The following is a 21389-nucleotide window of genomic DNA, read 5'->3' as shown; positions in this document are numbered from 1 at the left end:
TTCGTAGCAGACCATCAACATAGTTGTACGCATTTGTCCCAGTTGTACCAAACTTGGGGTTTCCGTAACTACTTAGTTGTACCCAGTGGTTCAAGTTGTCCCAAATCGGCAATCCTAAGATATTTCAACAGATGACCCTATTCAAGCTACGAATTCAACTTAATCATACTACACTAAGAAAAAGTATACTTATCTTACAGTTGTACGAATTTGTTCCAGTTGTACCAAACTTAGGGTTTCCGTAACTACTTAGTTGTACCCAGTGGTTTCAGTTGTCCCAAATCTGCAATCCTAAAATATTTCAACACATAACCCTATTCAAGCTACGAATTAACTTAATCATACTACACTAAGAAAAAGTATACTTACCTTACAGTATGGTGGGAATACAAGAAGAAGAAGAGAAGAAATATGTCTTTGGAGATGCAAGCTTTAATGGTGAGCTTTAATGGTAGATGGAGAAGAAGAAGAAGTAGAAGAAGAAGAAGAAGAAGAAGAAGAACGTCGGAGCTGCAACGTCGGAGCTGTTGAAGAAGAATAAGAAGAAGAAGAAGAAGAAGAAGAAGAAGAAGAAGAAGAAGAAAGTCTCCTACGTTGTTCCTACGTTTAATGTTGTAAAAGGTGAGACATTTGGTAGGTTTGTTTTTTTAATGAGAGAAGAGAGAGAAATTTTTTGATTGGTTGATAAAAAATATGTTGATATTAAATTAAATGTAGAATTAAAGGGATAAGGGGTAGAGTTGGTTTATGAAAAAATTGGGAAGGAGAGGGGGTAGTGAGAATAAGTAGGGGTTTTTCAAAAATTGATTTTGGCCAAAGGGGCCAATGAGATTAAAATCCGAAGCGTTGGGTCAATGTAGACAAACACGACGTCGTATAATCTAAACCACTGTTATTAGACGACGTCGTTTCTGCTACAAAGTAACAACACTACACCGGTTTTAGTGACACGACGTCGTTTTTGCTACAAAGCAACACTAAGTCGGTTTTAGTAATACGACGTCGTTTTGATAAAAAGAACTGTTTAATGAATAAACGTGATTAGGATAGTAATAACCCTAACCAAACACACTATATCGAACAATGATATATATATACTCATATTTATTTCCCTAAAGCCAAAACCCCAATAATCCCTCAAGGTATCTTCCAGAAGAAACCAGAAGACTGCAAAATTCTCAGATTCAACTATGGCGGACGAAGCAAAAGCTAAAGGAAACGCAGCTTTCTCCTCCGGTGACTTCAATTCCGCCGTTAATCACTTCACCGACGCAATCAACCTATCTCCAACCAATCACGTTCTCTTCTCTAACCGTTCCGCTGCTCACGCGTCGCTTCATCACTACGACGAAGCTCTCTCAGACGCGAAGAAGACTGTTGAACTTAAACCAGATTGGGGAAAAGGTTATAGCCGTCTTGGTGCTGCTCACTTAGGTCTAAATCAGTTCGATGAAGCCGTGGATGCGTATTCGAAAGGGCTTGAGATAGATCCAAGTAACGAAGGTTTGAAATCAGGTTTAGCTGATGCGAAAGCTTCTGCTTCTAGGTCACGTGCCGCTGCGCCGAATCCGTTTGGTGATGCTTTTCAGGGACCGGAGATGTGGACGAAATTGACGGCGGATCCTTCTACTAGAGGGTTTTTGAAACAGCCTGATTTTGTTAATATGATGAAGGAGATTCAGAGGAATCCTAGTAATCTCAATCTTTATTTGAAAGATCAGAGAGTTATGCAAGCTCTTGGAGTTTTGTTGAATGTTCAATTCAGGACTCAGCAGGCGGGTGATGATATGGAGGTTGGTGAGGAAGAGATGGCTGTGCCTTCGAGGAAGGAGCCTGAGGTAGAGAAGAAGAAACGAGAACCTGAGCCTGAGCCGGAGCCGGAGTTTGGAGAAGAGAAGGAGAGGAAGGAGAAGAAGCTTAAAGCTCAGAAGGAGAAAGAGTTGGGGAATGCTGCGTATAAGAAGAAGGATTTTGAAACTGCAATCCAGCATTACTCTACGGCTATGGAGATTGATGATGAAGATATCTCTTATATCACTAATCGTGCTGCTGTTCATCTGGAGATGGGAAAGGTATAGTTTTTAATGTGCTCTCTTTTTTTTTAATGTTAGGGTAAAGTGATTTGCTTAGCTAGTTTACGAGTCTAAATGTGTATGTGTTTTGATTCAGTATGATGAGTGCATCAAGGATTGTGATAAGGCTGTTGAAAGAGGTAGAGAGCTTAGGTCTGATTACAAGATGGTGGCGAAAGCTTTGACTAGGAAAGGAACTGCCTTGGGGAAGATGGCTAAAGTCTCAAAAGACTATGAACCTGTGATTGAGACTTACCAGAAAGCTCTTACAGAGCATCGTAACCCTGAAACGTTGAAGAGACTGAATGAGGCAGAGAAAGCAAAGAAAGAGTTGGAGCAGCAAGAGTATTATGATCCTAATATTGGCGATGAGGAGCGTGAGAAAGGTACTTGCTTTGCACTTTGTATCTTGTTTATGTGAGGAAAGAATCTCTTAGAACTCAGTAAATGTAGTTGAACTAACATCTTTGTAACACAGGTAATGAGTTTTTCAAGGAGCAAAAGTATCCTGATGCTGTGAGACATTACACTGAAGCGATCAAGAGGAATCCAAAAGACCCAAGAGTAAGGCCAATTCATCATCATATTTGCTTCAATGTTGTGCATAAAAAGAGTTCTATATTTGATTGTTTTAATAACTTGTTTACTTCTTTGCACTTCACATAGGCATATAGCAACCGGGCTGCATGTTACACTAAACTGGGGGCAATGCCCGAAGGATTAAAAGATGCAGAGAAATGTATCGAGCTCGATCCAACATTCTCAAAGGGATACAGCAGAAAAGGTGCAGTCCAATTCTTCATGAAGGAGTATGACAATGCAATGGAAACGTACCAGAAGGGTCTCAAACATGATCCTAATAACCAGGAACTTCTTGATGGTGTTAGAAGGTATTTTATATAGAGAGATTATTCGCTTCTGTTATCTAGTGATGTCGATATGCTTACCTAACATGTTTTAAACCCTATTCTGCAGATGTGTACAACAGATCAACAAGGCCAACCGTGGTGACCTTACTCCTGAGGAATTGAAAGAAAGACAGGTTAGATTCTATTACTGCTATGAAACTGCTTTGTTACTCGGTGAAGAGAAACCCGTGATCTTAAATTAAACTTTTGGGATTTTGCTTTCGTTCTTATTACAGGCTAAGGGAATGCAAGACCCAGAAATCCAGAACATTCTCACAGATCCTGTAATGAGACAGGTAAAGAAACAAACTTCTGTAGACAATTCACAAATCTCTCTATGTCTCACCAAAATCTAACACTTGTTGTTTGAACAGGTACTGTCTGATCTCCAGGAGAATCCAGCAGCAGCACAAAAACACATGCAGAACCCAATGATCATGAACAAAATCCAAAAGCTTATCAGCTCAGGAATCGTCCAGATGAAATAAACCTAGAAGCGAAGACATTGATTTCAATTTCTGCTGATTCATTACTCTTTTATGACTCCAAACACTAAGATCGAATTCGTCCCATTTTTCAGACTTTTCTGATATATCGATTTTTTTTCTCATATCCATGTGTTTTAAGACAATAACAAATTTGATTAGCTTACATGCCTATATAATAGACCAAACAAAATCACAATAAGTTTTAAGTGTAGGCAAAACAAAATCTGTTCTAAGCAGCAACTTCTTGATCTTTGTCTGAAAGTTTGTTCTGAATATGCTGAGGAACAACATCGAACTTAGCCAGTTGCATTGTGTAAGAAGCTCGACCTTTTGTCATCCCTCTCAATGTACTCACATACTGAAACATCTCTGCTAATGGAACCAGAGAATCCACCACCTACAACAAGAATAAGACCAACGATGTCAAAATCAAATTCATCATCCAATGATTTTGGGGTTTTTTCGATCATTTTGATTAAAACATACCTTGAGACCACCGGGTTTGTCTCCGAAGCTGTTAATTTGACCTCTTCGTGAGTTAAGATCACCAATGACATCACCAAGATGTTCTTCTGGTGTAACAACTTCAACTCTCATGATAGGTTCAAGCATTCTCGGACCCGCTTTCCTCATCCCTTCACGGAAAGCTCCTCTTGCAGCAAGCTGGAAAGCTAGCACACTTGAGTCCACATCATGGTAAGATCCGTCAACTAGACAAGCACGGACATCAACAACCGGATAACCAGCAAGCACACCGGAGCTCATACACTCCTCAAGTCCTTTCATGACACCGGGAATATACTCTCTTGGCACAGCTCCTCCTTTAATCTCACTCTTGAATTCGTATCCTGATCCCGCTTCCAATGGCTCAAACCGGACTGTAATATCAGCAAACTGACCTTGTCCACCTGACTGCTTCTTGTGTGTGTATTTCACTTCCGCTATTTTGGAGATACTCTCACGGTAGTTGACTTGTGGTGCACCAACGTTAGCCTCCACCTGAAAGATGAAAAGGAATTAGAAACTTGGAAGCTTCAAGTAGAGAATTAGTTTTTAGGTTATGTTTTACCTTGAACTCTCTTTTAAGTCTGTCAACGATAATCTCGAGATGAAGTTCTCCCATTCCTTCAATGACGGTTTGGTTCATCTCTTCATCACGGGAAAAATGGAAAGACGGGTCTTCTTGAGCGAGCTTGATCAATCCTGTCGCCATTTTATCAATGTCTGCTTTCGTTTTTGGCTCAATCGCTACCTTGATGACGGGATCAGGGAAGTCCATTCGTTCAAGAACAACAGGGTTTTCTGGATCACTCAGGGTCTCACCAGTGATTGTATCTTTGAGACCCGCAAGAGCGATAATGTCACCTGTCAAAGCCACTTTAACATCTTCTCTGCTATTTGCGTGCATTTCCAATAGTCTTCCGATTCTCTCCTTCTTTCCTTTGTTAGCATTCAACACGTAAGAACCAGCCGATATTTTCCCTGAGTAAACCCTCACAAATGTAAGAGAACCCACAAAAGGATCACTCATGATCTTGAATGCTAACCCAGCAAATGGCTCGTCATCATCTGGTTTCCGTATAATGGTAACTTCCGGGTTCTCAGGATCTGTTCCGTTCATCGGCGGGACTTCAACCGGCGAAGGCAGATAATCAACCACAGCATCAAGCAATGGCTGCACACCTTTATTCTTAAAGGCTGAACCACATAGAATAGGCACAAACTTGCCGGTGATGGTTCCTTTTCTAACTAATCTCTTTACCGTGGCCTCGTCAGGCTCAACTCCTTCTAAATAGTTCTCCATGACCTCATCATCCAAATCAACAATCAATTCCATCATCGCAGCCCGATACTCTTGAGCCAAATCTTCAAGATCCGCTGGAATATCCTCGTAACTGAACTTGGCACCAAGCTCTTCTCCTGACCAAACTATAGCTTTCATCCTCACAAGATCAACAACACCTTTAAAGACATCTTCAGCACCAATTGGAATCTGAAGCACCAATGGCTTAGCACCCAAATTGGTCACAATCATATCCCTAGTCCTGAAAAAGTTAGCTCCAAGCCTGTCCATTTTGTTAACAAAGCAAATCCGAGGCACACCGTATTTATCAGCTTGTCTCCACACAGTCTCAGACTGAGGCTCAACACCAGCAACACTATCGAACAAGCATATAGCTCCATCGAGAACTCTAAGAGCACGTTCAACTTCAAGAGTGAAATCGACGTGACCCGGTGTATCAATAATATTAATCCTATGTTTGTCCCAAAACGTTGTGGTTGCAGCTGAGGTAATAGTGATTCCTCTTTCTTGCTCTTGTTCCATCCAATCCATTGTAGCTGTCCCTTCATGAACTTCACCGATTTTGTAGTTTCTTCCTGTGTAGTAAAGAATCCTCTCAGTTGTTGTAGTTTTTCCCGCGTCTATGTGAGCCATAATACCGATGTTTCGGTAATCTTTAAGCGGTACAGCGCGCTTAGCCTCTCCTATATAACAGCAGAAAACACACATAAAATGAAGCAATTCAGCATAAAGTTCAAATTTTTAGCAATATCAGAGTAAAAACACTTCTCAGAGGCATTTTGACGAACACTTTGAAGGCAAGTAGGAAATTTCAAACTTTTATGACAAAAATCGAATTATGTAAGTAAAAAAATGAAAGCTTGGTGAGAGAGATGACACAGACCTTCGGCTGCAGCGAAGACTGAGAATTTCTTCTTGTGTGAGAGCTTGGAAGAACCAAGCCCAATACGAGAAGTACCCAGAAACTGAGGAATTGAAGAAGAAATGGAAGAAGATGAAGCTCGAGGAGGAAGACCCAGAAACGTTGGACGATGAGACAGAGGAAGAAGAACAGGTCGTCTTTGTGAACCATTAAGATTACAAACTAACGAACCCGAAGTAGAACTCGAAATTCTCAGAGCATCCGCCGCCATTTTTATCAAAATCGCTTCTTTCTTCTTCTTCTTCTTCTTCTTCTTCTTCTTCTTCTTCCTTCTTCTCCTCTTAGGATGATATTGAATCAATTGGTCACTCTTTGGCTAACGTATCACTGCGTATGGCTTGGGGATAACGAAGCCTTTTGGGCTTGGCGTGGTTTGTTTCTGAACCGTTGGTTTATTAAATTGTTATTTTATTTCTCTCGTCGGTTTTTTATATGGTCTATAAAAATTCTCAAGGTTTTATTGGTCCAAATGGATAAGGAGACACGTCACCGTCTAAACTGTTTTTGGTAAACAAGTGGAATCGAAATTCCGAATAGGTATTTAATCCGGATTTTTTGTTTACATTTTTGTTTTTTTTTGGATTTTTGGTCCATAAATAATAGTATCTTACGTAAAACTGAATATATTACGGTTTTAGTTAAATATATCTTGAATTTTCAAAGAAGTTTTGGTTTTAATTTTTTTTTTTTTCGGTTTTGATTGGATTCGAATTCGGTTTTTTGGATATTGAAATAAAAGTCAAATCCATTTATATCATATTGATTCAATATTGTTTGATTTTTGGATTGCGTATTTGAGTTCGACATTTTTAGTTAATGTTGTATAGTGTTCAATTGTATTTCTCATATATCAAAACTAGTTGTCAAACTTAAAAGAGGTTGAAGGAAGAATTACACAACTATGGCAAACTTGATTGGCGATATAACACATGGATTAATATGTTTGTGGGTGTTCAAGTGGTATAATATGTAGTCGGGAAGCTGGCACGTCTCGGACATTCCAATATAGCTCGTGTTTCATTTATGATTTCCCTCCTAAATGTATTGACCAATTACTATCATAACCATATCTATAAGCTCGAAAATCTAATTAATAAAGCTCAAATTAATGTTATTCAGAAAAAAAACACACACACACACAGCTATTTCACAACAGACGGAGGAAAAACAATGAAAAAAGGAGACGAAGGTGCAAGTATAACTAGGTTTTGCTTAACAAGATAGACTATGACTATGGTTATGATTCTAAGGGGGTGTTATTAGTTTGTTAATTTGTAAATTCATATAGAATTTGAAAATTTCTATTAATTATGAAATCAAGATATATGGATTTTGAAATAACATGTGTTTACCCATGGATTTGAATCCTTCTATTTTTCTCTTTCAATTCCATTCAATTCCATTTAAAACATAATTTGGATTCTCAAATCCAAAAACAAATGACTAAACGAATAACATAAGATTTTAACTAGTATTTATAAATCATAGAACCAATAACACATGAATTTAATTAGGATTTTAAAATCAATGATTGAATAACAAATGATTTTTGTTTGGATTTCTAATTCCATATAAATCTATGAACCAATAATCCCTCCTAAATTTCTAATTGTATCACTAATGAATCTTACCAAGAAAATATTTGTGGGCCTTTTCTAGCCATAAAGCAATCCCGAAAGAGCCCAACAAAGTGTTGAGACTTTTTCACCATCTTCAAAAATTATACTTCCTCTGTTCCTAATTGTTTGATTTTTTAGAATTGTCACACATATTAAGAACTCAATCATTCTTTGATCATTTTAACATTGTTTTTTAATTTTAAATATTTTTAATAATTATCAACCAATAGTAGTCTAAGAAAGTTAATGATTTATAATCATTGTATCTTGAAGTTTACAATTTACTATTATAAGTCAATAAAAATAAAATAAAATTACTAGAAAATCAATTTTTGTGGAACAAACAACAAAAGCTAAAACATCAACCTTTTAGGAACAGAGGAAGTACAAAATCTTCACAGACTACAAGTACATTATTATATACACAGAAAAATCAACAATTCCTATAACAAGTACAAAGTGACACATACATATAATCATAAGCTTTTAGTTAGCTAATAAAAGTATAAAACATTTTTTTGTGTATATGAACAAATATTTAATTATGAAAAGTTTTCCTCCGTAGAGGCGAACATATTAATAAGAGCAAGCGCGTTGCTAGTCAGCCGAGCTACCTCAACAACATGTCGCCGAACCAAATCTTTCACGGCCGTTTTGACTCGACTGAAGCCATCCATACATGTTTCATCATCCGTGAGAGCAGCACTAACCCATGTCTCAACATCCGACATAACCATCTCAAACTTTGCACTATCTTTATAGTTGATAGAATCCAACTCTCTTATGGAATCTTGAAGCGATATCACGGAGTCTCCAATCTCTTCCACGCAATCAGCAACCGCAACCGCTTCCAAAAGTGTTAGACCGCCTCGGTGAGATATGTTTTTGACGAATTTGGAGGCGGATTTGGCGGAGGAGAGGGTAAGATTGAGGGCGGTGACGGCGAGTTTGTGAGGGTTGGAATGGACTGTTGAGGCGTAAGGATATAGAGAGTTGTAGCAAAGGGTTTTGTAGAGTGTAAGGTTACATGATGTTTTGATGTAATCTAAGCTGGTTTGATTTGAATATGTTGATGATGATGGTGATAATGATGATGGTGGTGGTGATGAAGGTGATAATGATGATAGTGGGGATGACGATGGTGGTGGTGGTGATGATGGTGATAATGATGATGGTGCTGGTGATGAAGGTGATAATGATGATAGTGGTGATGACGATGGTGGTGGCGGTGATGATGGTGATAATGATGATGGTGGTGGCGATGATGGTGATGGTGATAATGAAGGTGATGATGATGATGGTGATAATGATGATGATGACGATGTGATGAAGAGAAGAATAGCTATAGAGAGAAAAAGGATTTGGGTTTGAGATAAGATTTTCATCCCTTTTTGTTTTGTGCTTTCCTTTTTGGGTCGTCGATTTTTTTGAAAGAGGAATGGCCTAGGTGAAAGTAATGTGCATGTGCGTGTATGTATATAGTGTGTATATATAGAACATGTGATATAATATAATATAATAATATATGTATAAAGAAACTTGTGAAAAGAAAATTGGTTGAGTCTATTAATAACTCAATCATATCTAATAACTTATTTGATTGAAGCTGAGGTTTTTTGGTGGGAAAACTTACCAATTATCCGGCTCAAATGTTTAACGTATTCTGGATTTGTCACATATGCTTCAAAAATCTTATTTTACTCATAAACGACAAAAAAAATTTTATCTTAAAAGCCAAAGAGTATGGATTCCCATATTTCTTAAGTATGGGAAAAATCGTTAGTTGATTATAAATAATCTATGAAAATGAATATAAATAAATATTATATATATATATATAGCTTTTAAATTAAATTTATTAAGTAAAATATTTTTCATACATGTATTTGTGTTGTATGTTATATGTAGTTGACTATTAGTTGCGTGAAATTTTGGCAATGGAACTTTTCTTCCATACAATGGGGTGGATACGAAAATAATTTAGGTATAATGTTATGAACTACTTAAAGTTTTACTAGTATAATATAATTTGACATTGCTTGTTTTTTCAACCAAAAAAAAAAAAAAGAAGAAGCAAATTGAGGTGATGAAACTATTTTTACTGTTGGCAAAAAAAAACTATTTTTACTGACTTTATTAAAAAAAAACATTTTTTGTATAATTATGGTCTTTATTAGTTGTAATAATTAGTTATACATTAATACATATGATCTCCATAAATACTGTAACAGAAGCTTGACCTTGAAGAATATATATATATATATATATATATATATATATATATAGTTTATTTTTCTAAATCTGTTGCATATGATGAATTAATTAGTCCAACTACAGTTTGGTCCAGCGATATAATTCCCATTTTATTGAAGCTATATCCTTCCAAAAGAAAATAAATTCAGAGTGGATACAGAAAAAGAGCAGTCGACGATATATATATCAAATCTTTGAAATTAAATAAAACAGTGACCACCGTAGTTAAGCGCTTCTAATGATATATCATGAAGACTGTAGATTCTAAAAATATATTCGGAGATGTATAGACCTAACTTTATAGTTCTGAGGTTATAAACAGAAATTTAGACTAATTCCCGATAATGTTTTCATTTTATAAATTTTCTATATTGGTCATAATATTTGTTTATGAAGGTTTCAGAAAATGTGAAAATCATTATTGGCCATTGAAATTCTTCTGTCTTGAGCATTGAGACAAATATACGTTTAAAATATTGAACTCTTACAGCGTAAATTATTTATATTCATCATAGTTTTCAGCTTATGAAGACATTTATGAAAGAGGCTAGGTTCGGTAGATTGTTTTGGTAAAAATATCTGAGATTTAATGTTGTCGATGATATTTGTCTGTGAAGGTTTCAAAAAATGTAATATGTGATCATTTTTCACATGTACGTACACATAGTGTTGACGTTTTGTATTAGAATACTGATTTTCAGACTTGATCTACCATCTATAGCTAAGCAAATGAAGTCATTATTGCTCATTCATCAGGATCATATTTGTTAGCCCATGCTTCCTATAGCAATTGTTTTGCCTACTAGACTTGTTTGTCTAAAAGAAGTAAATATATGCATGCATCATGCCTGAGCCACTCTTCTTGTCTCTGAAATACGCTATCTTGAAGATAGTGATTTGAATGCCTATCTTATATTAATGTGCTTGCCTTTAACTATACATGCCCTTATCTGCCTACTTTGAACTACTTCACTTGCATGTACTTTTTTTGCTCTCTACCCAAAAGATAGCTTGAAGTCTTGAACTGACATTGTGACTTCAGATATATAGCTAAGCCACTTAAACTAAATTTTATCAGTCATTGAAAGTAAGAAATTGTTTGGGTTTTTTGTTCTTTTCTTTTTTGCTTTTTGACTTAAAATATTATTAAAATGATAAGATTTGGATCCAAAATTTTGCTTCTTATTTTTTTGGTTTTGATGATTAACATTTTTCTTTGTCGTTACTATTAGATTTCTCATGTTCTTTTCGTTTATAAGTATATAATATTCAAAAATAATGACGAAAATTTTAATTTTGAGTAGGGCATTCAAATTCGATAATGTTGAACCGGGTCTAGAAAATGTTGAACTAATCATGGTGATTTTACAATACTCGTGTATAGGTTTTGATTAATTCGACTTCTACATTTCATTCATGCATCTCTTTTTATAATTTTTAAAGCTTCGTTTAATGATAAAATCTAACATAAAAATGGTAAAATAATCAACATTAGTATATTAGAGGGCATCGAATATTTATTACTAATTGATTTTCGGTCGAAAACTCATTATTTTCTCACGTGATATTCATATTAGATCCCAATAATCTCAAACAAGTATAACTAATCTGTAATGAAAATAAGATACAATCCAAGATGAATGAATCAAAAGAATGATCATTTCGAAGTAACGTGTTGTGAAAGAATCAAAGAACTAGTCTAATATACAAGAAGCATGAACATATTTACTTGGACATGATCTTAAAAACTGATCTTGATGGTATAGACGCCAAATTAGAATCACAAGTGCAGAGTCATATTCATGAATCATGATAATTAATCTGTTACATTCGTTTCCATAATGAATTAGATGTTCCGTAGACGTAATTTACGATGGCCAAAAAGTTAACATCATTATCGCCGTTGCATGCATACTTTTCTATTGGTAAAATGTATACGAAATCTTATATCACATATTAGTCTTATTATATCTTGTTGGCATTATGTACATCCATTTCCGTAATAGGTTTAACCAAATTGTTAAAAATATATCTCAAGTTATAGCTTAAATTCTTATCAATGCCTTGAAATATTTTTTAATGAAATATATTTGCCTTAATTCGTTTTATTTTTAATGAAATATTTATATTCTTAGAAAAAAAAATTATGCATTTATCATACAGATTTCTAAAAATAAAAATTTATCAAACCGTAAAACATACCTATGAAAAATTTAGAAAATTCATAAAACGTATTCGTATTTGAACTATATATACTTTTTTTTTTAACTATAATTTGATCGTTAAGGAATCAGGTTCTAAACCGTGCATCGAATTATCTATCAATTGTGAATCAAATAATTCCAATAACCCAAAACTTTTTTTTTTTTTTTTCAATAACCCAAAACTTGCCATCATCATCTCAGGTTTGGAATATGATCATTCATATCTTTTTATCTTTTAGATTTCCTTTTTTCCGTTAGCTTTCGAACATGATCTCTAGATATATCTTCTGTCGGCACTTGCCCATCACATACTCAATCTTAATGAAACAAAAGCTAAGAAGAATCTCCTTTTTCTTTTTTTCAAAAGATAAAAGAGAACATGTTTTCTTTTCATATTTTATACTAAGTATTCACGTTCGTATGTTTTTATCGTCAATCTCCAAGTTAAAAATATGATTTTTGAGTAAATAAAATCACTACAACTTTTAAAAAGCCATTCCTTTCGTTTGAATATGAAACTCTGCGGTTATCAAAAAAAATAAAAATCATCTGTTAACTTTATGCATAACAAAACCTGAAAAGACAAATTATGAATACAAAATCAATCTAAAGTCACAAGTCTCAACAACACAAATAGCCCATTACGGCCCAGCCCAAACTTGAGACCTGGCGAAGTACATATAAAATTAGGCCTAGGTAAATAAACCTGAATGTACCGAACTGAAACCGAAGCAAAAAAATTGAACCGAACCGAACCGAAAATTTGAAAATAACCGAATGGATACTAAATTCTATAACCGAAATAACCGTAACCGAATCGGTACCAAACCGAAATATTTCGGGTAACCAAAATATCCGAAATACAATTATATTTTCAAAATAATTAGTTATTTATAGACTAAATAATCAAAAATACTTGAAAAATATATTAAAATAGTAAAAATATTCGAAATATATCCAAAAATATCCAAAAATACTCAAAAATAACCGAAATATCCGAAAATATCCTAAACAAAATAACCGAATGGATACTAAATTTTAAAACCGAAACCGAACCGAAATTTTAAAATATCCGAATGGATACTAAATTTTGAAACTAAAAGAACCGAAACCGAATAGACCCAACCGATAACCGAACGGTTAACCGAAAGCCCAGGCCTATATAAAATAAACGTGAGGAATTTAAAATTTAAATGCATTTTTAGATCAAGATGATTACGATGAGGAACTAAAAATGTAGAATTATTTCGTTCATCACAAAAAAAAATTTAATATCATAAGAAAATGCGTAACGTCTTTTTCAAGACATTAAAATAAGCATCGTCTTTAGTTTCTGTCAAATAGTGTTTCTTATTTTGCGTTTTAAACCGTCAATTGCGGGAACAAAAGTTCGTATTTGATTTATTTAAATTTTCATATCACAAAATTTGGTAGTTGTCGTTGAAACTCCTGTCCTTGTCCTTTTGGGGTGACGTTTGTCATTTTCGAGCACATGAACAAAATTATAAGCATATATCGCAATAAGAAAAAAAATATCGCAATAAGACAAATAGGATTAGTTTTGAATTAATACAGTATTTAAGCTCTGTGTCATCATATATTACAGTTCATGTGGTCAATTATACAGCTGTTACTGTTAAGATGTGTATCATTGGCTTAATTTTTTATATGGTTTAAATCATAATTATTTGATTTCAGTATTATTTAATGAAAAATAGGGTTGTTTTCCAATAATTATGCATAAAAATACGCTAATTTTGTCCTGATGAATCACTAGAAACAAATCAAGACTTCTGTCTCTGGACAAACCTTGTCTCCCAACGTTCTTCTCTAAATATGTTTTTATTATCCCGTTAATTTGTTACACAAAAAAGAAATCCAAAAATAAATCAAATATATAAACAGAAGATGTTTTAATTTAATTAGTAATTGTTCTTCTGTTATAGTATGAAGCTTTCTTAACCATTAGAATTACAACAACAATTGCATAACAAAATTAAAAATTTAGTGTATTTCTGATATTTATACTAAAAAAAAGTTCAGAAGGAGTGGACTCATTTAGTTACTTACACCTTTACCAATGTTTACACGTAGCAAAACAAAATTGAAAAATATTAGACCTTAGTTCGAATCTCAAAACTGCATTAAATACTGTTCAATAATATCTTTACGTTGAAGTTAGAATATGCTAATTAATACTCCCTCTATTTCACAAAGAGTGTCATTTTAGAGTTTTGCACACAGATTAAGAAAACATTAAATTTTTTGTTTTTTTCTAAACAAAAACATCATTAACTATATACCTAAACATAATCTGCCCAATAGTAAAACAATCTGCAGAATACTAATAGTCATAAAACATAAAAAATCATTAAATTTTGCATTGAAAACCTAAAACGATACTTTTTGTGAAACAAAAATAAAACCTTAAAACGACACTCTTTATGAAACGGAGAGAGTATATATGAAGTATATCTATAAATTACACCCAAAAAAGTACAACTATATATCTTTATCTTAAAATACAATATTATACAGGACACAACAAAGATTGTTACACAATCTTGAGTTTTCTTTCCAACCGACAAAAAAAAAGGATAACAATTTACACAATTTTGAAGTTTAGATTCAAACTTTCACATACAAGCCAAAATTTTCACATTTAAGATAAACAAGAACTCCATTTAAGGAAACGTCACACTTCGTTTCTCTGCAAACTGATTAACCAAAGCAAGAGCATTGCTAGTGACTTGAGCCACGTGAACCACCCTAAACCGAATCAGCCTCTTCACTTTGCCTCCCATGGCTCGTTCCGAAAATCCATCTAGACACGTTGTCTCATCGGTTAAAGCGGCACTGACCCATGTTTGAACGTTACTCATCTTCCACATGAAGTCCTCACTAGCCACGGCATGACCAGCTCGACCCAGTTCTTTAACCGATTGAGCTAACCGGTCCACGCTATTGCCTAGCACTTCGATGCAATCTTTAATTGCTAGATATTCTCTACGTTTTAATCCTGGTGTCCTATATATAGTGAAATAAAATGTTAGGGATAAAGTTTTGAAAATTAAACTCCGGTTTGGGCTGCAAACAGAGAGTACTGTTCTGGTTTTAAGTGTGTGGTTGACAAAAAAAAATGATAGAGAAAAGCGTACACTTTGGTTAGTTTGGCGACGAAGATAGAAACGGATTTGGCTCGAGCCAAGCTGATGGTGAGAGCGGTTTGGGCGAGATCTTGGTCGTTGTTGTGGCGGATCTTGGTGGCGTAAGCAGAGAGTGTATGCACGCAAACTAATGGATATTGGGTGGTTTGGCATGAAGACACAATGAACCGGTCTGGTTCCGACCGGTTTGGGGTTGCAGATGAAGATTGGAGAATGGTTATTGATAGAAGTAGGACTAGAAAGATTGTATTTTTATTAAGCTCCATGATGACAAATTTCTTTTGTTTGTTTATTGTGAAGTGAAGAGAAGGTGTACAAGACGGTATGGTTTATATAGAGTTTAATTTAGGTCAAAGTAGAGACCTTTTTTTGCATATATATTATTGTTATATAAAAATATCTCAATCACTTTGGTTAAAATACCACTGACCAAAATCTAACTCTACATTGTGATCCTTTTAAAAAGTACTATTTACATGTGTTAATGTGCAGATTAAAGATTCAAGATGAGTCATCCATCGATCAACACATATCCACATGCCATAAGTTATGACAATAGTTTAAAGTTTGTTTTTAAATTGAAATTGCAACTTTTGTAGTAGTTAATTAATTACTTTTTTCCCAATGCATTATTGGTTTATTTGAGATGCTTATCCAGATCATAATGGAAATAAACGACAATGGTCTCTCATGCGTATTCTTTTGGTTACTATTTAATTTTCAGCTTTCTCATGAGAGTTGATCCGAGTAATCAGGAAAGTTGAATAGATATTTACCTAAAAGTTGATTTTAATTTTTCTTTAGTCAACATGAGCAGTATGGAGTTACTACTTCCACCATATTCATATGAAAAGAATAACTCATTAGAAATGACAGTTCCTTAACCAGAACAAATATTTGAATTACAACTTTGTAAAAGAAGGGGTAACATGATTGTTATTTATATTTTAAATTTAAATTTGTATGGTTCAAGATTATTGACTGAACAAAACTCACATGAATCTACTCGTAAACACCGATAAAGAAAAAGAATCTTGTCCAAAACCCCGTACGTCGGTAGCTAACAGAGAAGACAACAACAAGTGGGCATGTTTCTGTACTTAATTTCTTGAGTCATTTAGATATACTTTTACTATATTATCGTTACTAGTCTTAATTTACTCTGTATGTATATAACAAAAAAACATATGCATGTGAAGATAATAATTAGGATAATTATGTCACAGTGGTGCTTGGAACTTGGAAGTTGGAACCAATAGTTATCAATTTCATAAATGTCACCTCTTTTTCTTTTAGTTATCGTTACTTTTGTAGGTTCCCACTTCCCATACTTATTCATGTCTTTTGTTTTATAAAATAAAAAAATTGATTTGTTTCATTTATTACGAATAAAAGAGATTTGATTGTTACAGCGAACTTGGTTCCATACTAAACAGACATGCAATGAATGAAGAAAAAAGCTTACTGACGTAAATTTTTCGAGATACTTAAATGAAAAATAAAATATTTGACATATTATACGAAATTTCATAGTGTTTGGTTATGGTTATTTTTCCATTAAGCTTATCTTTACTTGGAGATCTGAAACGACCCTAAAGATATAATCATCGTTCGGAAGAAAGAAATACATTTTACTCAAAAAAACAAAAATATAAATACATTTTTACCCGATAATAGAAAACATTCAAAAGCCTGAGAAATCTTTCGAAGACTCGTGTGATCCTACACTGTCAAGTACTTTAGAACCGAAGAACGTATCTTCTCCATGTAATCTCCTGCTTCTTTCTGCAACAAATACATTTGAATTACTAAAAAGCTTTTTCCTAAGGTCAATTTTAAGGTTTGGCATTCGATTTTTCGGTTTCGTTCGGGTTAATTGGGTTTTAGGTTTTGGAAAAATGGGTCCGATCAATAACCGAAATAATATGTTCATCAAAAAACTGAACCCGAATCAAACCTAACCGAACTTCGAACCAGAACAATTTTCTTTTGTCAATTCAACTATTAACTGGGTCTAACCTGGTTTCCTTTGTATGCATTGGCTATGTTTTCGTCGAGAAGTGCCAACAAAGATCGGTTGATTTCATTTTTCTCCACCATATCCAACAACTGAATAAAAAGAAGAATCAAAACAACGTCTCAAGATCATCTCATGAAGCATCATAATGTTTATGGAATTATGGTAAAGTTCACATACTGTGGTTTTTATATCGGTTGAGGTTAAGATCTTGGTTAAGCTATTTGTAGCCGTCATAAGCTCATTTTGCATTTTGTCATAAGCCTCTGCAAAGCAACATAACAAGAGAAGTAAACAAAACCCGTAAAATCGTTGAGTCCATGAGGCATGAGTCAGTTAATAAGGAAGCAAGAGACAGCGCAAACCTATTCCTTCTTCTAAAGCTTTTTGAAGTGATTCAAGCTCAATCAATCTATCTTCAATCTCCTGCATGATTTGCCACGAAAAAAGATAGTTACGTAATCGGTTTACGGTGACAGATTAATTGTTGTTGCTTCAAGAAAGTTGTACCGCAGTCTTTGTAACAGCAAACCGAATCTGCCCGATTTCAAGTCGTATCTGCGCAAAGAATTCGTCGTTTAACCTGTAAATTAACAGTAATCATGAGCTACTTTGGGGTTTAGAAGTCATCTCAAACCCCCAAATTTATTACTCTAGTATCTATATTTCGACAAAAAACAGATTTCACTTAAGAATGTAAAGCAACAAAACATTCTCACAAAGGCAGTTCATCGAACTCTCAACATTCAAATTCAACAATTTATTCACTCAAATGCTATTTCATAATCCAGGTTCCAATATTTCGACGAAAACGGATTCACTTGAGAAACTAAACTACCAAAACATCTTCACAAGGTCGATTCATCGAATACGGAACATTCAAATTCAACAATATATTCTCCCAAATGCTATTCACATTCACTTCAGAATGTAAAGTAACAAAACATCTTCACAAGGGAAATTCATCGAACATATGGTGTGCAACATTCAAACTCACTAACCTTCCTCGAAGCCTAGCGATCTCGTACTCAATCTCCTGAGCCTCAGTATCAAGAAAGTACTCAATCAGCTCCGCCGCAGTATCCGGTACAACTCTAGACTGACAAAACCCACAAAACCAAAATCAGTCGATATAACTGCAAAACCAAATCTATAAGGTTCCAACAAAAAAGAGAATTGTTAACTTGTCTAAGAGCTTGACGACGCTCTTTCTCTTCACGAAGTTGTTTCTGAAAAGCTTCTCTTGCCTCTGAATCTCTCTCTAGCCGACGCTTAAACTCAAGCCTAGCGATATGACCAGTTTGCGGCGGACCTAACACACCTTTCGGATCCTTCCTTCGAATCAATCAAAGAAGAATCAATTTCATGAAAATCACTCCAAAAAAAAAAAACTTGTTTTTGATCAAATTCTTACCCATTCGCAGGAGATTTTGCTCCTCCGTGTATTAAATCTCGGAATTGTACGGACGGTGGTTGCGGCGGCGATTCCAAACGAAAGCGTAGCCATTAGAATTTTTTTTTCTAAGTGTGAGCTCTGCTTTTTTGCTTAGCTACGTTATCTCTAACTTCTCTTATCTGTTTTAATGGCGGGACTATTTGTGACCGTTGAATTTACAATTGCTTAGAGACGTTTGATTAGATCATAACCGTTCAATGTTTAAATCTGACGATCATATTTTGTTCACGTGGCAATATAAGGAGGTCTTTTAAAATTGATGCAAAGGCCCAATTAACCCAAACCCTATAAGGCCTTTCTATAGCCCGTACCGAACAATATATAGAATCATTCTTACCAAAATTGGATTGCGCTCTGGTTAACCATATGGTTAAAGTTGGTTTGGATCTAAAATTTATGAAATGAAATTAGTCTTGCAAAATACTTGAAGATCAGAATATATCAGGTTGACCTAGTTCTACCACAAGAAAATTCAACTAAATTTATGGAATTTGGTAGATGATATAGTATTACTTTATTAGCATAGGCTACAAAAAAAAAAATTGACATCTACAAATTGAATTGTACAAAGAACAAAAGTTGGCAAGAAAACAAAACGTGATTAACTCATGCTAGAATCTAGAGATTTACACCAAATGACAATTAATATAAATATCATTTTCAATAAAATTTATTACATTACCTAAAAACTAGTATTCAATCTTCTCGTTGAAGTATTTGAGAAATATTCTCTCCGTTTTCGAATAGTTGTCGTTTTAACTATATGCACACAAATTAAAAAACTATTAATGTTGTTAGTTTTTCAATATAAAAATATCATTAATTATCTACCTAAACATAATTTAACCAATAGTAAATCAAATTGCATAATAAAAATAAATATAAAAAATAAAAAAGTAATAAATTTTGCATTGAAAACTGAAAACGACAACTAATTAAAAACAAAAAAAAATCTCTAAAACGACAACTATTCGAAAACGGAGGGAGTAATGGAGTATTAAAAAAAAAAGGTAAAATACGAAAGGTTCCTTAAGCAAGTTTATAAATATTTATAACCAAAAACAAAAGCAAAACCAAAACTCACAAGTAACCAAAAAGAAAAAAGCTTAGAGAGGTAAAGAAAAAAAGAAAGATGAAGACGATGATGATGTTCGCGGCGGCGATGACGGTGATGGCTTTGGTTTCGGTTCCGGCGGTTGAAGCACAGACTGAGTGCGTGAGCAAACTAGTCCCTTGCTTCAACGACCTAAACACGACAACAACGCCGGTTAAAGAATGTTGCGACTCGATTAAAGAAGCGGTGGAGAAAGAACTTACATGTCTATGTACAATCTACACCACTCCTGGTTTGCTCTCTCAGTTCAACGTCACAACTGAAAAAGCTCTTAGTCTTAGCCGTCGATGCAACGTCACCACTGATCTCTCCGCTTGTACCGGTTAGTAATTTTATTTTCTCAGATCTCCGATTTTTTTTTTTGTCAACAACATGCATTATCTTAGCTTTGACCGGTTGGTAACACAATAATGACATTAGCACAATGGGGATTTTGATTAATGTGAATGTGACAAAGAAAATTGGCATAGGTTTTAGATCTTTCTTGTTGAAATTATGAATCTGAGATTTAACAATTTGATATTTCAGTATATTAGTCATGTTTTTGTTTTGTTTTTTGTTTTTAGCTAAAGGAGCTCCATCGCCAAAAGCTTCTTTACCTCCTCCAGGTATGAACCAAACTCTTCACCTACTCCTTGCAATTACTTTCTTGAATACTTTTCTTAAATTTTCATTTTTTGAAATTGAATTTCCAAGTAGCTTTTGATCGACTTGATTGTGTATTAATTGAATTATTTGATTGATTTTGATCGGAGTTTATTAACCAAATCAATTCAATTATTCAATTGATTCACTGAATCGATCTTCTAATTTTCCCAGACTTTTCTCTTTATAAAAAAACATAAACAGAGTGTGAATGCCAGCTTTTACTTGTCTACTTTATTTTTGTCTCGAATATTGACTTGAATGGTTCGGACAAAACCACTAAAAAATGAAACATGTCAGATTATTTTTTTGTATTTATTTATAATTGTTATTTGTATTATTGACGATTTGTCTTATATGGATGGATTTCTAATTTTTTTTTGAATTTAAATGGATTTCTAATTTTTCAGCAGGGAATACCAAAAAAGACGCCGGAGCTGGGAACAAGCTCGCCGGTTATGGAATCACCACCGTGATCTTGTCTTTGATCTCATCTATCTTCTTCTGAAATCCTTAACCGGATTTATACGGTTTTCCGATTGTTAACCCGGTTTATTATTATTAGCTCAATAATTCACGAGATTTTTTTTTTGTTATCGAGATTTGTTTGCTTTGGCTTAACTTATTTAATGATAAAAAATCGTGTTATGTTTTATCATTGATTCATCATTGAGTCCCATGTTAGTATATTTACCGGTTTAAACCGGACTCTATCATTTT

General features: G+C 34.2%; 6 protein-coding genes across 7 annotated transcripts; 2 read left to right on the top strand and 4 right to left on the bottom strand.

Annotated features, from left to right (window-relative positions):
• Positions 1-1097: 1097 nt before the first annotated feature.
• LOC110230892 (hsp70-Hsp90 organizing protein 2) lies at positions 1098-3592 on the top strand. Its single transcript, XM_021035113.1, has 7 exons — positions 1098-2072; positions 2170-2458; positions 2551-2636; positions 2739-2962; positions 3048-3114; positions 3217-3276; positions 3355-3592. Exons 1-7 carry the CDS (start codon positions 1191-1193, stop codon positions 3466-3468), a joined length of 1722 nt encoding a protein of 573 aa, XP_020890772.1. The 5' UTR covers positions 1098-1190; the 3' UTR covers positions 3469-3592.
• Positions 3534-6565, bottom strand: LOC9322523 (elongation factor G, chloroplastic). The gene is made up of 4 exons (XM_021035112.1): positions 6156-6565; positions 4538-5955; positions 3955-4467; positions 3534-3865 (listed from the first exon to the last, which is right to left on the bottom strand). The coding sequence occupies exons 1-4, from the start codon at positions 6403-6405 to the stop codon at positions 3698-3700; spliced, it is 2349 nt and encodes a 782-aa protein (XP_020890771.1). The 5' UTR covers positions 6406-6565; the 3' UTR covers positions 3534-3697.
• Positions 6566-8151: 1586 nt separating this feature from the next.
• LOC9322522 (pectinesterase inhibitor 10) lies at positions 8152-9443 on the bottom strand. Its single transcript, XM_021034043.1, has one exon. The coding sequence runs from the start codon at positions 9196-9198 to the stop codon at positions 8356-8358; it is 843 nt and encodes a 280-aa protein (XP_020889702.1). The 5' UTR covers positions 9199-9443; the 3' UTR covers positions 8152-8355.
• A 5290-nt stretch (positions 9444-14733) lies between these two features.
• Positions 14734-15787, bottom strand: LOC9322521 (pectinesterase inhibitor 9). The gene is made up of 2 exons (XM_021010194.1): positions 15429-15787; positions 14734-15297 (listed from the first exon to the last, which is right to left on the bottom strand). The coding sequence occupies exons 1-2, from the start codon at positions 15701-15703 to the stop codon at positions 14955-14957; spliced, it is 618 nt and encodes a 205-aa protein (XP_020865853.1). The 5' UTR covers positions 15704-15787; the 3' UTR covers positions 14734-14954.
• A 1142-nt stretch (positions 15788-16929) lies between these two features.
• LOC9324069 lies at positions 16930-19074 on the bottom strand. The gene is made up of 8 exons (XM_002886408.2): positions 18869-19074; positions 18639-18785; positions 18456-18553; positions 17965-18037; positions 17820-17880; positions 17635-17720; positions 17457-17546; positions 16930-17222 (listed from the first exon to the last, which is right to left on the bottom strand). The coding sequence occupies exons 1-8, from the start codon at positions 18959-18961 to the stop codon at positions 17160-17162; spliced, it is 711 nt and encodes a 236-aa protein (XP_002886454.1). The 5' UTR covers positions 18962-19074; the 3' UTR covers positions 16930-17159.
• An 823-nt stretch (positions 19075-19897) lies between these two features.
• LOC9322520 (protein YLS3) lies at positions 19898-21356 on the top strand. 2 transcript variants are annotated; one of them, XM_021010196.1, is made up of 3 exons: positions 19898-20346; positions 20591-20632; positions 21083-21356. In XM_021010196.1, the coding sequence occupies exons 1-3, from the start codon at positions 20043-20045 to the stop codon at positions 21175-21177; spliced, it is 441 nt and encodes a 146-aa protein (XP_020865855.1). In that variant the 5' UTR covers positions 19898-20042; the 3' UTR covers positions 21178-21356. The 2 variants fall into 2 exon arrangements, with proteins under 2 accessions (XP_020865855.1, XP_020865854.1); XM_021010195.1 differs by having other exon boundaries at positions 21080-21356.
• Positions 21357-21389: the final 33 nt, after the last annotated feature.

Source organism: Arabidopsis lyrata, assembly GCF_000004255.2.
Source record: "Arabidopsis lyrata subsp. lyrata unplaced genomic scaffold ARALYscaffold_2, whole genome shotgun sequence".
Taxonomy (NCBI): domain Eukaryota; kingdom Viridiplantae; phylum Streptophyta; class Magnoliopsida; order Brassicales; family Brassicaceae; genus Arabidopsis; species Arabidopsis lyrata.
Note: the sequence above shows the minus strand (reverse complement) of the source record. Positions and strands in the feature narration are given on the sequence as shown.

What these genes read in the sequence shown, in the direction of transcription:
- LOC9322520 (XM_021010195.1), top strand. Translation starts at nt 20,043, where the DNA reads ATGAAGACGATGATGATGTTCGCGGCGGCGATGACGGTGATGGCTTTG. An exon ending in TGATCTCTCCGCTTGTACCG is followed by an intron (nt 20,347 to 20,590) that starts GTTAGTAATTTT and finishes TTTTGTTTTTAG; the next exon opens with CTAAAGGAGCTCCATCGCCA. An exon ending in AGCTTCTTTACCTCCTCCAG is followed by an intron (nt 20,633 to 21,079) that starts GTATGAACCAAA and finishes CTAATTTTTCAG; the next exon opens with CAGGGAATACCAAAAAAGAC.
- LOC9324069 (XM_002886408.2), bottom strand. Translation starts at nt 18,961, where the DNA reads ATGGCTACGCTTTCGTTTGGAATCGCCGCCGCAACCACCGTCCGTACA. An exon ending in TTGCTGTTACAAAGACTGCG is followed by an intron (nt 17,881 to 17,964) that starts GTACAACTTTCT and finishes CAAATCATGCAG; the next exon opens with GAGATTGAAGATAGATTGAT. An exon ending in CAACCGATATAAAAACCACA is followed by an intron (nt 17,547 to 17,634) that starts GTATGTGAACTT and finishes CTTTTTATTCAG; the next exon opens with TTGTTGGATATGGTGGAGAA.
- LOC9322523 (XM_021035112.1), bottom strand. Translation starts at nt 6,405, where the DNA reads ATGGCGGCGGATGCTCTGAGAATTTCGAGTTCTACTTCGGGTTCGTTA. An exon ending in GACTTAAAAGAGAGTTCAAG is followed by an intron (nt 4,468 to 4,537) that starts GTAAAACATAAC and finishes TTCATCTTTCAG; the next exon opens with GTGGAGGCTAACGTTGGTGC. An exon ending in ACAAACCCGGTGGTCTCAAG is followed by an intron (nt 3,866 to 3,954) that starts GTATGTTTTAAT and finishes TTCTTGTTGTAG; the next exon opens with GTGGTGGATTCTCTGGTTCC.
- LOC9322521 (XM_021010194.1), bottom strand. Translation starts at nt 15,703, where the DNA reads ATGGAGCTTAATAAAAATACAATCTTTCTAGTCCTACTTCTATCAATA. An exon ending in GTCGCCAAACTAACCAAAGT is followed by an intron (nt 15,298 to 15,428) that starts GTACGCTTTTCT and finishes CACTATATATAG; the next exon opens with GACACCAGGATTAAAACGTA.
- LOC110230892 (XM_021035113.1), top strand. Translation starts at nt 1,191, where the DNA reads ATGGCGGACGAAGCAAAAGCTAAAGGAAACGCAGCTTTCTCCTCCGGT. An exon ending in CGATGAGGAGCGTGAGAAAG is followed by an intron (nt 2,459 to 2,550) that starts GTACTTGCTTTG and finishes TTTGTAACACAG; the next exon opens with GTAATGAGTTTTTCAAGGAG. An exon ending in CAGATCCTGTAATGAGACAG is followed by an intron (nt 3,277 to 3,354) that starts GTAAAGAAACAA and finishes TTGTTTGAACAG; the next exon opens with GTACTGTCTGATCTCCAGGA.
- LOC9322522 (XM_021034043.1), bottom strand. Translation starts at nt 9,198, where the DNA reads ATGAAAATCTTATCTCAAACCCAAATCCTTTTTCTCTCTATAGCTATT.